The sequence below is a fragment of the Temnothorax americanus genome, unplaced genomic scaffold (genome assembly GCF_048541705.1).
Source record: "Temnothorax americanus isolate GAGA-0224 unplaced genomic scaffold, ASM4854170v1 Scaffold83, whole genome shotgun sequence".
NCBI classification, from domain to species: Eukaryota; Metazoa; Arthropoda; class Insecta; order Hymenoptera; family Formicidae; genus Temnothorax; species Temnothorax americanus.
Genome location: NW_027509806.1, coordinates 281,204 through 296,613, shown reverse-complemented (window position 1 = coordinate 296,613; position 15,410 = coordinate 281,204). Strand labels below are relative to the sequence as shown.

The window sequence follows — 15,410 nt, the reverse complement described above, 5'->3', positions numbered from 1 at the left end:
GTACTTCGCAGGTGCGCGAGCCGGAGAACGCCGAAGAGAGGCACTCACCAGTCGAACGTCGTGAAGCTCACACGTTACCGTTTTTGCATGTGCAAACTCGGAGTGCTCGGTCGCCTATCGCAGACCACGAAGGCCTAATCGCTCGATATCCTGCCTATCTGTGACTGCTTGCTATCCTGCCTATCTGTGCCTGCTTGCTATACCTGCCTGTCCGTGCCCGCTTGCTATACCGGACTGTTGCATGCTTTCGCCTTGCACGCCAGAGATCTCGCCAACGGGAGGACGACGTCGACACCCAGGAGGCGCCGGGCAACGACACGGTCAGTCGCCTCGCATTTTTGATATTCGCTTGCTTGCTTCGCTTTATTCGCTTTCGCGAGGGCACGGGCCCTCTGGTCCTTCGAGAAGTTTTGTTGACCAATCGCAAATCCGGGGAGCGCCTCATACCCCCCCGTGCATTGGTCCTTCGAGCCGGATCTCGCGCGCTAAAGCAATAACGCCGACCTTTCGCTCGTGGATAGCATTTCTTAGTAGTTTTGATCGCGATTGCATTACAATTAATCAGTCGCGTATTCTACATCCGCCGCGATATCTCTCGGCCGCAACATTGCTTCGCGACGAGAATACGCGCGGAAAACTTGTCGTTTGATCGCTTTGTGGTTAATTGCTTTTGTCATTCGTTATTGAATATTGTCGTTAACCGAAATATTCAACATTGGAATATTCTCGGTTAAGCCATACGTTTTCGCCGCGCCGTCGACGGCCTTGACGCTCGGTCACGGGCCGGCAGCGTATATACACATTTTTTCTACATAAGCTCGCGTTCCATAATAACGCGCTACATTATTTTCGTTGTTGCTGGGTGTGTTTCGACCAGACTCGAAATACATATTGAAAATACATACTGAAACTATTATTCCGATCGTTGGAATTCTCGCAAACATACTTGCCACCGATCGAGTATACTGTTCGTCGGCACTGGTCCCCGGTATAGAATATATTGCAGCACTCATATGATATTTCAATTAGTCATTGGAGATTGTGATTGTAATTGAGCCAAATAAATTAATGCTTGTGGCGTGGATTGCTCATGTGGTATACCGCTCATGTCGTATGTTCATGTCGTATATTCCGCTTATGTAGTAAGACCGCACGCAACGCGTATTACTGAGGCTCGATCAGATAAGTGCCTGAGTGCAATTTCTTCGTCGTAACCGGGTACCTGTGCCAATTTAATTGATAATTTTGATTTTGATGATTATTGATTACTGATTGTTGATTTATTATTGGTCTAACTATTATATTATTTTGTATCCTTTGCAACCATCTTCCTCGTTAATCATCCTACTTGATCCCCCTCTACCGCCAGTGCTCGCACCCTATCATTTTGCATCAACCTACCGTCGTTTGAAATTGTACGAATCGTTATTATAGCCTCTCGAAAATATCCGTCGTGCCTTCGAACAGAAATTCGAGCCGAGCCGACTCGTCATCATAACAAGGAGATAGTTGTTTTGTTTTGCGAACATTACGGAACTTGAAGACCGTTAGCTTCCGGCATTGTTGATATTTTCACATCGAAGTGAGCTGCTATCGTCATCTTGGTTGACCTAGTGATTGTATTCCGGGCATCATGAGTCGAGGGAATGTAACCAAACGCGAGTTATGCGTGAAACGTATGCGGGAGATTCATGAGCTGTCGATGCTCGCCGCGGACAATGTAAGTCAGAGACCGAACTTCCTCGTGCGATATCCCATCGTGACCAGATTGGTCGAGGACTTTGAGGCAACCCACCTCAAGATAATACAAAACGCCTCAGATGAAGAGTTCGAAACGGAGGATTCGATTCGCCGGGACTTTGACGAGATGCGCTTCGCGTTAATCGGGCGTTACGAGAGATTTGTGGGCGCCGACCGAGTAGCCCGTCATCGGTCAAATTGCCCAAGATCTCACTTCCGCAATTTTCGGGAGATCTCACGCTTTGGCCCTCGTTCATTGCGTTATACAACATCTCTATTCACGAGAACCGGAACGTCCCTACCATAGAGAAGTATCAATATCTGATATCCTGCTTGAGAGGAGAAGCGCTGAACGTCGTCAAGAACATCCCTCTCTCCGCCGATAACTACGCGATAGCTTATGACGCCTTGATTTCGCGATATCAAAACAAACGAGACTTGGCGGATTATCACGTGGACTTGATGCTGAAAGCTCAGCCGTTGAAGTCGGAGTCGGCCGTCCCCCTGCGCACGCTGTTGAGCACCTTCACCGAGAACACGCGAGCATTGAATCTATTAGGATTTCCTACAGACGCTTGGGATTATCTCCTTCTCAAATTCTTGCTGGAGAAGCTCCCTCGTTCGCTCCGCGAGAAGTTCGAATCTGAACACCGGGCGGAAGAAATACCGAAATTCACGCAACTCACAAAGTTCCTCTCTGATCACTGCCGGGTTCTCGCGTCGGTATCGGGCTCACAAAATACGTCGCAAAAGTCTCAGTCGACTTCGTCAAAGAATTCCGCGCCGGCTTCGTCGCTCGCAACTCGAACCGCCGAGTGTCCTGTGTGCAAGGAACAACATCTCGTGTTTAAATGCCCTCGATTCTTGAAATTATCCCCTCGGGAAAGGCATTCAACGGCTAAAACTTCGAACTTGTGCTATAACTGCCTCCGCGCGGGCCACAGCGTTAATGACTGTCCATCGTCGTGGACGTGTCGGTCGTGTAAGGCCAAACATCACACGCTCCTGCATTTTGAGCAGAACTCGGGCTCGGCGAATGCACCCACAGACGCCGAACCACCCTCCGAATCGGGGACAACGTCATCGCAGGGAAGCGAACCCCTCGTTAGCATGGCTAGCGTCGCGCGGTCGAACCCGATCGTATTGTTGTCGACGGTACAAGCCGAAGCGCTCGACGCACACGAAAATCCCTTCCCCGTTCGTATTCTGTTAGATAGCGCGAGCCAGCTAAACTTTATCTCCGAAGGTTGCATGCAGAGGGGTGGTTTCGGACGAACCAAGTGCCATACGGTAGTTCTCGCGGTAAATGATACAAAGGCGGCTGCAACTCGAGGCCGCACCTCACTTGTAATACAAGCACAGGGCAGGGAAAGCACGCGCACCCCAGTAGAGGCTACGATTCTTCCGCGCATCTCCGCCCCGTTACCTAGCAGTCAGGTCGAGCGAAGAGCGTGGAAACATTTGAACGGATTGCGGCTAGCCGATCCGCAGTATCACCGACCCGGTCCCATCGACATCCTGATCGGCGCAGAAATCTTCGCGTCGTTATTTCGGGATGGCCGTCGCGTGGGAAGGAAGGGCGAACCAGACGCCTTCAATTCCGTCTTCGGCTGGGTTCTCGTCGGTTCGGTATCAACGCAGGCGCCGGGATCCACACATTCGTTTATGACTCTCGATTCGTTGGACGCATCTCTTAGTCGATTTTGGCAACTAGACGAAATTCCATCGGTCCCACCGTATTCGCAGGAGGATAAACGTTGCGAGGAATTATTCGCTCAGACCACGCGTCGGGACGCGTCCGGTCGTTTTGTTGTATCGTATCCTTTCAAAAGGGATAAACCTTGTTTTGTCGGCACGCGTCAAGTAGCCCTAAATAGATTTCGCGCACTTGAGCGTCGCTTTAAATTAGATGCAGAGTTTAAATTGAGCTATAACAAATTCATGCAGGATTATTTGAATAACGGTTATATGAAACTGATTGAACGGCCGTTCCCGATGGACGGACCTGTGTTCTATTTGCCCCATCATGGGGTAGTTAAATCGGATAGCACTACCACAAAATTGCGGGTCGTATTTGACGCCTCGGCGAAGGATTTGAACGGCGTTTCGTTGAACGACGTATTGCGATCCGGGCCTAAGTTACAGACGGATATAGTCGTGATATTGTTGAGGTTCCGGGTAGGCCGCGTGGCGCTCACTGCGGACGTCAAACAAATGTTCCTTCGGATCTTGGTCGAGCGCGGTCAATGTGACTACCAGAGAATAGTCTGGCGTTTCTCGGAGAATGATCCGATATTAGACTACTTGATGTTGACTGTCACTTTTGGATTGACGTGTTCTCCGTTCCTGGCAATCGCCTGCTTGTTGAAATTGGCAACGGAAGGCAAAGTGAGCTACCTTCTGGCCGCGGCGGTCTTGGAGGAGAGCGTCTATGTCGACGACGTGGTGGCGAACGCCGAATCTGAGGGGGAAGCCCGTGAGCTTCAGCGGCAGCTACAAGCTTTGCTTAAAACCGCGGGTTTCGAGCTCAGGAAATGGGCCAGCAGCCATCCGTCAGTCTTAGCAGATCTCGATCCAGAGCTTTGCAGTCAATCATTGCTATCGTTTGAATCCTCGGAAGATCAGTTTCTCAAAGTTCTCGGACTTCGTTGGTATCCTCAAACGGACAACTTCGGCTTTCAGGTCCACCCGTTGGACAGAGATTGTACCAAACGCACCATTCTCTCGGAACTGGCTCGTATTTTCGACCCGTTAGGCTTTCTGACTCCCCTTACGTTTGCAGCTAAAAGACTGATACAGCAACTCTGGGTGCTCAAATTAGAGTGGGACGATAGGCCTCCTTCGGAAATATGTTCTCGATGGGGACGATACAAATCGGAACTCCCCGCGCTAGCTTCCATTCGCATACCTCGTATTATCGCCATGGCCAACGTAATCCGACGGGAGATACACGGATTTTGTGACGCGAGCGAACAGGGCTACGGAGCCGTTGTATATATTAGAATCGTCGCCGAGGACGGGGTACTGATTCGAATGCTCAGCGCCAAGTCAAAGGTGGCCCCGCTTAAGGCCATCACCTTGCCGAGACTCGAGCTTTGCGCAGCCGTTTTACTGTCGGACTTAGCGGAGTATATCGGGAACATCCTCCGGCCTAAGATTACTATCGACGGCACGTACGCGTGGTCTGATTCCGAGGTCGCGCTCGCCTGGATACGTTCGGCCCCCCACCGTTGGAAGACGTTTGTGCGTAATCGTGTGGCCCGCATCCAGTCCAACACAGATATCTCTTGCTGGAGGCATGTCGACACCAAGTCTAACCCAGCCGATTGTTGCTCAAGGGGCTTGTTTCCTCAAGAATTAGTGGATCATCAGCTTTGGTGGACTGGCCCTGCGTAGCTCGCCGAATTCGAACCCACTCCAGAAACGATATTGGAAAATGACGATTTTCCGGAGGAAGAAAAATCTCATGCTTTTGATGTTGTAAATCCTGCTGATGTCGTAAACTCTGCTTCTGTTGTTGATTCGCTTCTCGATCGTTTTTCGTCATTGGATAAACTCGTTAGAATATTCTCTTATTGCCTTCGTTTTGTTAATCGACTCAAGTCGAATTCACCTCACAGAACTCTTGTTGTAGACCAAGTCGAATTCCATTCGACCCTGCTATACCTCGTTAAAGTTGTTCAATCTTGTCGCTTTGCAGAGGATCTCGATAGATTGAAACGCAATCAGAATTGCTCCAAACCTCTGCGACAACTCGCCCCTTTCGTGGACGCGCGCGGAGTCCTCAGGGTGGGCGGTAGACTCACGCACTCCGCAATATCTCATGAGGCCAAGCATCCCGCGTTGTTGCCCGGTAAGCACCGGCTCACGGAACTGATAGTAGAGCGCACCCACCGCCTACACTTGCATCCGGGGCGTCGAGCGTTGCATTACCTACTACTGCAGCATTTTTGGATTCTGGGGGCCTATCAGGCCATCAAACGTTGTTTGTCGCGATGTTACCAATGTTTCCGGGCGAACCCGCGTACTTTGCAACCGCCCATGGCGGACCTACCGCTCGACCGGGTACGTCAAGCCAAACCCTTCTCAATCGCCGGGGTCGACTACGCGGGCCCCTTCTTCGTATATAATCGTCGTTCTCGCGGGGCAACGCCGTTCAAGGCGTACGTGTGTATTTTCGTTTGCTTTATCACAAAGGCGGTTCATTTGGAACTTGCTTTTTCCTTATCTACAGACTCGTTTTTGTCGGCTCTGAGGCGTTTCATCGCTAGGCGCGGTCGCTGCTCTTGGATCTACAACGACTGCGGCACCAATTTCGTGGGGGCTCAGCGCGAGCTCGTCAGCTGCATGGAGGCGGCCTCAGGGCAAGAACAAATCCAGTGGTCCTTTAACCCCCCTTCCGCGCCACACTTTGGTGGCCTCTGGGAAGCGGGGGTTAAGGCGACAAAGACCCACTTAAAACGCGTGGTGGGAGCGCAGATCCTCACGGTGGAAAAATTCAGTACCCTCCTAGCACAGGTAAAATCCATCCTGAATTCCCGACCTTTGTGCCCCACCAGCTCGGATTCCCACGACCTCGGGGTGCTTTCCCCGGGGCACTTTATCACATTAGAGCCGCTCGTAGCGGTTCCCTATCCCGACCTAGACCCGGTGCCGATAGGCAGACTCGATCGATGGCAGCTGGTGCAGCACATGCACCAACAGTTCTGGAAACGGTGGTATGAAGAATATCTACACACCCTCCAGCAACGACCAAAGTGGTTAAAGCCGGCTGACGCGATATCAAAGGGCACATTGGTTCTTCTAAAAACCGAATACGCCCCTCCTTTGGCGTGGAGACGAGGGCGCGTCGAGGAATTACATCCGGGTCGTGACGGGGTCGCCCGGGTCGCTACGGTGAGGACGGCGGATGGCCTCCTTAGTCGCCCTCTGGTGAAGCTGTGCCCTCTGCCGATGGACGGCTCACCGGAGGGACCCGCTCAAACATAGAAAATACGGTGTATTTTGGTGGGCGGTAATGTTTGGCGCACCGCCATGTATCATAGTGTAAATAGTAGTTAATTATAAGATTGATTTCGTGTTGTCGTTTCACATTGTTAATGGTACGGTTTTCGTATTGACTAATTATACCGGTTGAATTATCGCGCCTATTAGCGAAACGTCGGTGGATCGCGATTAGTACACTTGTCGATATTCGCGCGACTCACCCGACTCGTGCTGCCCGCCCACGGGTGGCATCTCCAATTATGAGAAGAATTCGGTACTCGCTCGCGCCGTACTTCGCAGGTGCGCGAGCCGGAGAACGCCGAAAAGAGGCACTCACCAGTCGAACGTCGTGAAGCTCACACGTTACCGTTTTTGCATGTGCAAACTCGGAGTGCTCGGTCGCCTATCGCAGACCACGAAGGCCTAATCGCTCGATATCCTGCCTATCTGTGACTGCTTGCTATCCTGCCTATCTGTGCCTGCTTGCTATACCTGCCTGTCCGTGCCCGCTTGCTATACCGGACTGTTGCATGCTTTCGCCTTGCACGCCAGAGATCTCGCCAACGGGAGGACGACGTCGACACCCAGGAGGCGCCGGGCAACGACACGGTGAGTCGCCTCGCATTTTTGATATTCGCTTGCTTGCTTCGCTTTATTCGCTTTCGCGAGGGCACGGGCCCTCTGGTCCTTCGAGAAATTTTGTTGACCAATCGCAAATCCGGGGAGCGCCTCATACCCCCCCCCCTGTGCAGTATGTTTTGTCACGACTTTTTCACTCCCGGACCGCTCCGAGACGTGTGCCGGATCAAAAGAGGTAAGGAGAGCGGGATGACGGGCCTCTCCGACGATTCCCTCGCACCTCCGACACTTCACGAAACGAATTTACCGTTGGGCGCCAGACGCGTCAACGCGCGTCCGTGAAATCGCGAAAGAAAGCCAACACGAGACGCAAAGCGAGACGTGCGGATGTGCGAAGAATCGGCTAGCTCGACCTAAGGGCTGGGGCGGGGGTGATGAAGGGCGGCGCGATATTTGGCGGGGTGAGACGCCATAAATAAGGTTCCGAACTCAAGTAATTAATAAATCAAAATAACATTTATTCATTAGAAATGCGCGCGTGAAACATATAGGGGCCGATTCGGCTCCGGCCGGTCAGGCAAATCATATAATCAGTCGCGCGAGCGTCCGAGATGAAACAAAAAAAATAATGATAGCGCGGACACCAGAATAAACGAAGTACGGCGTTATCGTGTAATAAACGCGCAGAAGGCGCTGCGATTAGATCAGAGAGATACAGTATGACAAAACTTACCATTAATATGGAACACCAACCGTAAACACGAAATAATTACAGAAATAGAAAATAAGATCTCGCAGGAAAGATCGCGAAAGGGCGATACCCCACGCTCGGAGCGCGTGAACGTAATGCCGGGAGTCGCGCGAGAATTCTGTCGCCAATTATCTTAAGCCTAACGCAAATATGAATCGTGGCGTGAGCCACGTCCCAACGTAATGAGGACCGAACGCAACACAATAACGCGAGATCAATTTCGACGCGATCGCAAGGAGACGCGGAATACTATAACCAACGCGAAAATACGGACTTAATCTAACGTGAGAAATGACCAAAGGTAGCGCCAGTCATTCGGGCAAAGACAATACTGTCCTCAGGGATTTCCGAACGCAAAAACGAGACGCCAAGGCAATCGGCGTAGCGCGAAATACGGGAAGAAACGCGAGGGAAATGTGCGGGATTACCGCGAGCAATAATAACACGCAATCACCGAACAACGCATCCGAACATAATTACCCTAACACGCACGATTTTCTGAGGCAATTAGCCACTCACAGACGGCCGATTAACGCGAATGATGTGCCGACGCATGCGAAATTCCACAAGAGCAATGTTTGGTAATTTGATACGCCGGGAATACGGAAGGCACGAGACACAATCGCGAGCGCGGACAGTGCACGAAACGGACTCGCAGGAACGGATCTCGCCACGCATCTATCCTGATCTCCAGAGGCTCGCAATCGCGTCTTTATTTCAATTCCGCGGCCACGATACCATCCCGAGGCCTTTCGCTCTCGCTGTCGGCCGCCATTCGATACGCGGTCTCAAGGGACCGCACGCGTCGTGATATTACAACGTTATCCCAGACGAGAGCGTGCACCGGAGGGCGGCGTCGTGGCGTTACATCTCCCCATTAATTACTGCGGGCAACCTCACCGATGGGATGTCTCCTTGTAGGGCTCCTCACCTCGTACGGAGGATCGTCGCAGCGTAACAGATTTTCCCGACTCGGGGCGGCTATCGCGTAGTTTAAGAGAACGTTCGGACTCGCCGCTCGATAACGGAATCGATGCGGCACCCCCTTCCGTAGGGGCGTGCCAACCAATCGAGAGCGAGCTTGCAAGCTCGCGCGATATTCTAACGCAGGATCGTCGTAAGGTGGATCCATCGGGGGCGAGCAACGGTCCCTCGGCGGCGTAGCGACTTCTTCAATTTGTCCCTGGGCAGCGGACTGGACTTTGTTCTGGCCGGTGTGCCTCCGGTTGCCCTCGGGGCGGTCATCAGTCACCCCGCGGGCCGATATTCCGTGGAGGCAGATTGCTGAGGCCTGTAGTTTCCGCTCTCGCCACCCCTCCTCGGTCCTTGGTCCTCCCGGACCCCTTTCGTTATCGGTACTCCCTCGAAGATTCGCCGTGGTGTGTGTGAGGCGCCGCGCGCATTATAATTACACATGAAAATAAAAGAATAGTCAAAACGCGGAAACGATATCGACTCTTTGGCCTCTGGAGATCTCGTCGTCGCCTCTCTGGCTCGTCCCTGGGCGCAAATTTCCGCGCCTTGTGACGGCGGCGGGGCGCTGCCACGAAGCGGCGGGCCGCAACGTCACAGTTTATAGCTTATTGTTTGTTGTTGTGGTGGGTTGGATGGTACAACCTTGACGAAGGTTCGCGAACCAAGGCGGAAAGACTTTGAAATAACGGCTCCGATTTTAATTGCACATACGTATTGTTTATTGTTAATCTGGTTGAATGAGGCGAGCGGTCTCACAAATTGCACTTTCCTAATGCGCGTGGCTAAACGGACTTCGTTGTCTTTAAGACGGAGACGGCCACGGTACAAAACGGTGGAGACAGAACTGGCTTGCAAAGCCGCGACGGAGTTCCGTGCGCGGGCAACAGACGATGCTCCGAATTTGACGAGGACGTGTGGAGACACACCCCAAAGCCGGGACGGGTTTCGCGTTTATCGTTTATTGTAAGCTTATGCAGAAACCCGAAATCACGAGTTAAGGTGATGCTGGAGCCGTCTGTATAACCGACAAAATTACCATTTTCTATGTTATCGACTATATCTGTCCTTCTGTATAGACAAAGATATAGACAAGGATAGCACGCTACATTGCACGCACACATACGCACGATGCACATCGACATTATACTTTTATATTACGCTTCCAAATCTTGATTTGGAGGGTTTATAGATCTTTTTCTTGTTGTGCAATTCGGGGGAACTTGTTTTCGCGTTTGGTTCCCAGTCAAAATGTCTCTCCTAAATAATCTCACACAAAAAAGTCTGGGGAAAAATATCTCAGTCCCAAATGTCTCAGTCTAAAGATATCTCAGTCCAAAATGTCTCAGTCCAAAAATATCTCAGTTCAAAAATATCTCAGTCCAAAATGCCTCAGTCCAAAAATATCTCAGACAATAATGTATCGAACAAAAATATCTCAAGTAATAGTGATTTATTATATTGTTACGCCCGTGCTGGACACTGAGTAGAGAAGTCGCGGAAAGCTGTGAAGCGCGCTCCTTGACAACGGGAGTTTGTTGATGGATTTATTGATTTTCTGTCTGGCGTATTTTTGGAATCCGCACGCGTTCTGTTTTACGAGCTTGGAATAAACGCATTTTTTAAGTTCTTTTGAGTTCTCTTTTCTTTTGCAAGTTCCGCGAAATACGTGCGCGAGTGTGGAGTGCGCGATAGTGTTACGGCGGCGAGCTTACTCGACGAGCGTAACAATATTATTATTATTATTATTTGCATATTCAATTGATTATAATAATTTATTATCAATGTATGGCTGTTTATGAAATGTGATAATAATTAAATGTAATATTAATTTTGTCTTTACGCGTAAAAAGTCCCACTGTCCCTATCTACTATCTAGCAAAACCACTGCCAAGGGAACGGGCTTGGAAAAATTAGCGGGGAAAGAAGACTCTGTTGAGAGAGAGAGAGAGAGAGAGAGAGAGAGAGAGAGAGAGAGAGAGAGAGAGAGAGAGAGCTTGACTCTAGTCTGGCACTGTAAGGAGACATGAGAGGTGTAGCATAAGTGGGAGATGGCAACATCGCCGGTGAAATACCACTACTTTCATCGTTTCCTTATTTACTCGGTTAGGCGGAGCGCGTGCCTTGAGGGCTTTGTGCCCCGGCGGTCACGGTGTTCCAGAGCCAAGCGTGTCAGAGTGGCGTGAGGCCTCGCGGCCGATCGCCTTTAATACTCCCGCGTGATCCGATTCGAGGACACTGCCAGGCGGGGAGTTTGACTGGGGCGGTACATCTGTTATCGACATCGAGGAAGTTCGGCCGTCACTCCAGCAGCCCCTTAAGTTAGTTTTAAAATTTTGAAAATTATTATTTTAAGCATAATTTGATTTTACATATACATCATTTGTATCAATGCACAATAAGTACTGTCCTATTTTAAATTCCTTAATTGCTGTATTTTGATGACATTTAGAGCAATATACAACTTTATTACTAATGTATTTAATTATTTCATTCTCCAGATTTTTATAACCATTTTCTCAAATTGAGTTCAGTGATAGCACAGGTATTACTGGGTTTTTTATCACCTTATTGTTTGCACATTAACTTCGGATGGATAATGTTGGATAATGTTTCATTAAAATCGAAAATAAAGTACTTACATTAGAGTTACAGTCAATAGTTGGTTGCATGTGATCAAAAAGTCTATGTAGGATATATACACTTTGTTTGTAGAATTTATCTTGCAATCCAGTATTAGCATAATCTATAACGGTTTTTGCATAATTAAAATCAGTTTTTTCAAAATCATTCAAGTCCTGTGGAATATTTTTAAACAAAAAGTCTTTAAATTCTTGACTTATACCATAAACAGCTCTTAATAATTCTGTACAACTATCAAATGCACAAGTATTGAAGAATTTAAATTTTCTTTTAAATACAATTCTTAATTTGTTCCTATTTTGTATGACTGTTTTATATACTTGACCCGTTGTTTTTTGGAGCTGTAATTCAAATTCTGGATCTGCTGAGACAAATTTTCCTCGTTTATTCGCTTCTGCATTATTAACAATTTCTTGCACATTATCAATATTCCTTTCAAAATCATTAATAGCTTTTTTTGTTAGTTTCTTTTATTGTTTGAGTGTAATGATATATTGTTAAAAAAAGAAGAATAGTTTGTTACATTACTTTCATTAATTTTCTTCAAGTTGCAGTTCTTGATAACTGAATTATTATCTTCGGCACGGTTAATGTTTTTGTCAAAAATTTTGTTGGTGTAGTTGTACGTGATCATGATTAATAGAAAGATTAATTAAACTTTCAGAATTTATTTAAATTGAAGGTTCATTGAAAGGTGCGTGTATGTAGAATGTTTTTTTGAACCCCTTCTTTTTTTAATAGATTTTTATATTCTTCTCTCTTGCTTTCTAAGTTAGCTGTAAAAGGATCTGTTTAATCTCATTTAATATAAACGTCATTGATTTTTCCTTCTTTAACAATTTTTTGTGTACCGCTATCATATTCCAATATTTAGTGTTATTATCTAAATTAATTAAATGAAACTTTTTTTTCTTTGAAATAAAAGTTGTAGATCTTGTTGAGACGTTTTCAAAACGCTATAATATAAAGCCCTCTTTCGTTAAAAATTTCCTGAGATATTTAAAATTTTATTATAATATTTTTAATATATAATATAAAATATTTCGTGAAGTATTCACTTTTCTATGACTACTTTCATACTTTTATACGTAGAATAATAAAAGAAAGCAAGTAATAACATTAATTATTGCATTTGCAATATTGCAAAATTAAATGCGTCTATAAAATGCAATCTTTTAAATATTTTTTTGTTTTTTTTACAACAATCGATTCCTTTTATTATTCTACGTATAAAAGTATAAAGGTAAAGTCATTGAAAAGTGAATACTTTATGAGATATTTATATTCATATTTTATATTAAAAATATTAGGGACTTGAAGGGGTGTTAGCGGATGTGGACAAGTGAGTGTCTGAGAGTGTATGAGTGCGATTCTAGCGAATATTTAGAGTTAGGTGATAGTTTGTTAAGGTGCCGGGGGCAGAAGAGGATGAGTTGAGAGGAGTGGAAGCGGCGTAATTGAGGGGAAAACGCGAAAAGCGACAGCGAGGTGAATAAGTAAGAATTAAAAAGGGAGTCAGAATAGGTTAATGTAATGCTGCGTTCCCACTATATACGCGTCGCGCGACAACGCAGTTGCAGTTGTGTCTGCTGAACGCGGCCATTCTCACTGAATGCGTCGCGTCAATTAACGCACGGGCAGAACATAACTTAGGCTGAGTTTCTACTGAGCGCGTCACGCGTCGCGTCGTCACAAGTTAACCAATCAAAACATCCCATTTCATTACATTCTTGTGACGGGATCAAAATTGGATGTTTTGATTGGTTCAACTCGGACGACGCGACGCGTGACGCGCTCAATGGAAACTCAGCCTTAGTAAGAGGAATAAAAGTCGCGTTTGAAGAATATGTGTTAAAAATGAATGTATATGAATAATATATTACTCAAACTTATACAATTGAATAATAAGTAAATAAATATTTTGTATTAATAAATAAAAATAAAAAAAGTATGTAAAGTAATACACAGCTTTAATTGAATTAGAGTGTAAGTATATACATATATATATATATTATAAAATATCTGAAATAAATTTAATTCATATTCAATCTTTTTTAGGTTACATATTATTAATTATCGCATTATTAATGGGTATTTTTACTCCAATTATTCAATATTTTCATTTATATTGTGTTTGTAGAATTATGGAAGCTTATCGAAAGAAATGGCAGACAAAAGTTATGGACATGGTAATACTTCATAAAAGAGACATCGTGAGATTGGGAAATTTTGTAGGTACTTTGGTAAATGCCACAACGTAACCAAAAGTCTAGCAAACAGACTGTCGCATCGTGCAAGATCTTGCGTCGGAAATGACGACATCGAAGGATCAAAAAGCAACGTCGCTATGAACGCTTGGCCGCCACAAGCCAGTTATCCCTGTGGTAACTTTTCTGACACCTCTTGCTGAAAACTCTTCAAGCCAAAAGGATCGATAGGCCGTGCTTTCGCAGTCTCTATGCGTACTGATCATCGAGATCAAGCCAGCTTTTGCCCTTTTGCTCTACGCGAGGTTCCTGTCCTCGCTGAGCTAAAATGAAACGTTTTGATTGGATAACTCATGACGCGGCGCGCGACGCGTATAGTGGGAACGCAGCCTAAGGCTGAGTTTCCACTGAGCGCGTCACGCGTCGCGTCGTCACAAGTTAACCAATCAAAACATCCCATTTCATTACATTCTTGTGACGGAATCGAAATAGGATGTTTTGATTCCGCGCTTGATTCCACTGAGCACGACGCGACGCGTGACGCGCTCAGTGGAAAAAGTCTTGTGTATGTATATGTACACGATGCTACCGCCGTAGAGTTAGCAGACAAATTGAATGGTAAAGGTGAACATGTACTGCCTCACCTCAAAATCGAATGAAAAAATACGTTTTTGACGTATTTTTGGCTGCTGATTACGAATATCATAATATAAATTAGCGGTCGGACATATTGGAGCCGCCTTTTTGAAAAAAACCTCGAAAAATGCGACTTTTTCTATATTTTTGCTTCTATAGTCAAAAATATGCATCGGATAAAAAAATGTTTCAAATAAAAAAAATAGAGTATTAAATTCCCTATAAAAACGTTATATAAATTTTTTTCCTAATCTTAAAAGGAAGCTCATAAATGAGCGATGAATAGCCATAATGCGTTTACGTTCGTATGCAAAGTACGTATGCTTATGAGACTCGCTGTACTTTCCACACACAAAATGCTTATTGATAGTTGTTCATGCGTGCGTGTGTTTACCAAGTCCAAACCCTTTCTGGAATGTGTGTGTGTCCTGCTCTCGGCATTACCCAGAATCAACGACGTGGACGTAGCAGAATACTGATCCCTTCGGGGTGTTGGTTTAATAGGTTAGTGACGCGCGCTTTAAAAGTATTCAAGTATTTAAAGCGCGTCAACTAACCTATGTAGATTAGTGACGCTTTAAAAGTATTTAAGTGTTTAAGGGGATGCTAAAGCCGTCCAAATTACCGACAATTACATTTCAAAAGTCTCATTTTGAAACAACTTTACAGATCGCAAAATCCTTTTACAGGAATAAAGTAGAGGTACTAATGAAGGGTGGAATTATCAAATAATTAGTAATAATTAAAAAAAAATTTTAAATGCTGTCACCTCATAACCTTCTTTTCTAATATAAACAGCTGTATAAGTAATATGTACGAAATTAAACTTTCCTACCCTTCAGAAAACGTGCACAAACAATAATGTACCTTTGAAATTGAGATTGAAAGCCCGGAAT

General features: G+C 46.3%; 1 protein-coding gene and 1 long non-coding RNA gene across 2 annotated transcripts; one reads left to right on the top strand and one right to left on the bottom strand.

The window, feature by feature from the left end:
* Positions 1-1,633: 1,633 nt before the first annotated feature.
* Positions 1,634-6,729, top strand: LOC143907547 (uncharacterized). The gene is made up of 4 exons (XM_077424390.1): positions 1,634-1,918; positions 2,026-5,132; positions 5,361-5,805; positions 5,938-6,729. The coding sequence occupies exons 1-4, from the start codon at positions 1,634-1,636 to the stop codon at positions 6,727-6,729; spliced, it is 4,629 nt and encodes a 1,542-aa protein (XP_077280516.1).
* A 4,430-nt stretch (positions 6,730-11,159) lies between these two features.
* LOC143907558 (uncharacterized) lies at positions 11,160-12,665 on the bottom strand. The gene is made up of 3 exons (XR_013259886.1): positions 12,200-12,665; positions 11,671-11,774; positions 11,160-11,344 (listed from the first exon to the last, which is right to left on the bottom strand). It is a non-coding gene; the product is annotated as an uncharacterized LOC143907558 (long non-coding RNA).
* Positions 12,666-15,410: the final 2,745 nt, after the last annotated feature.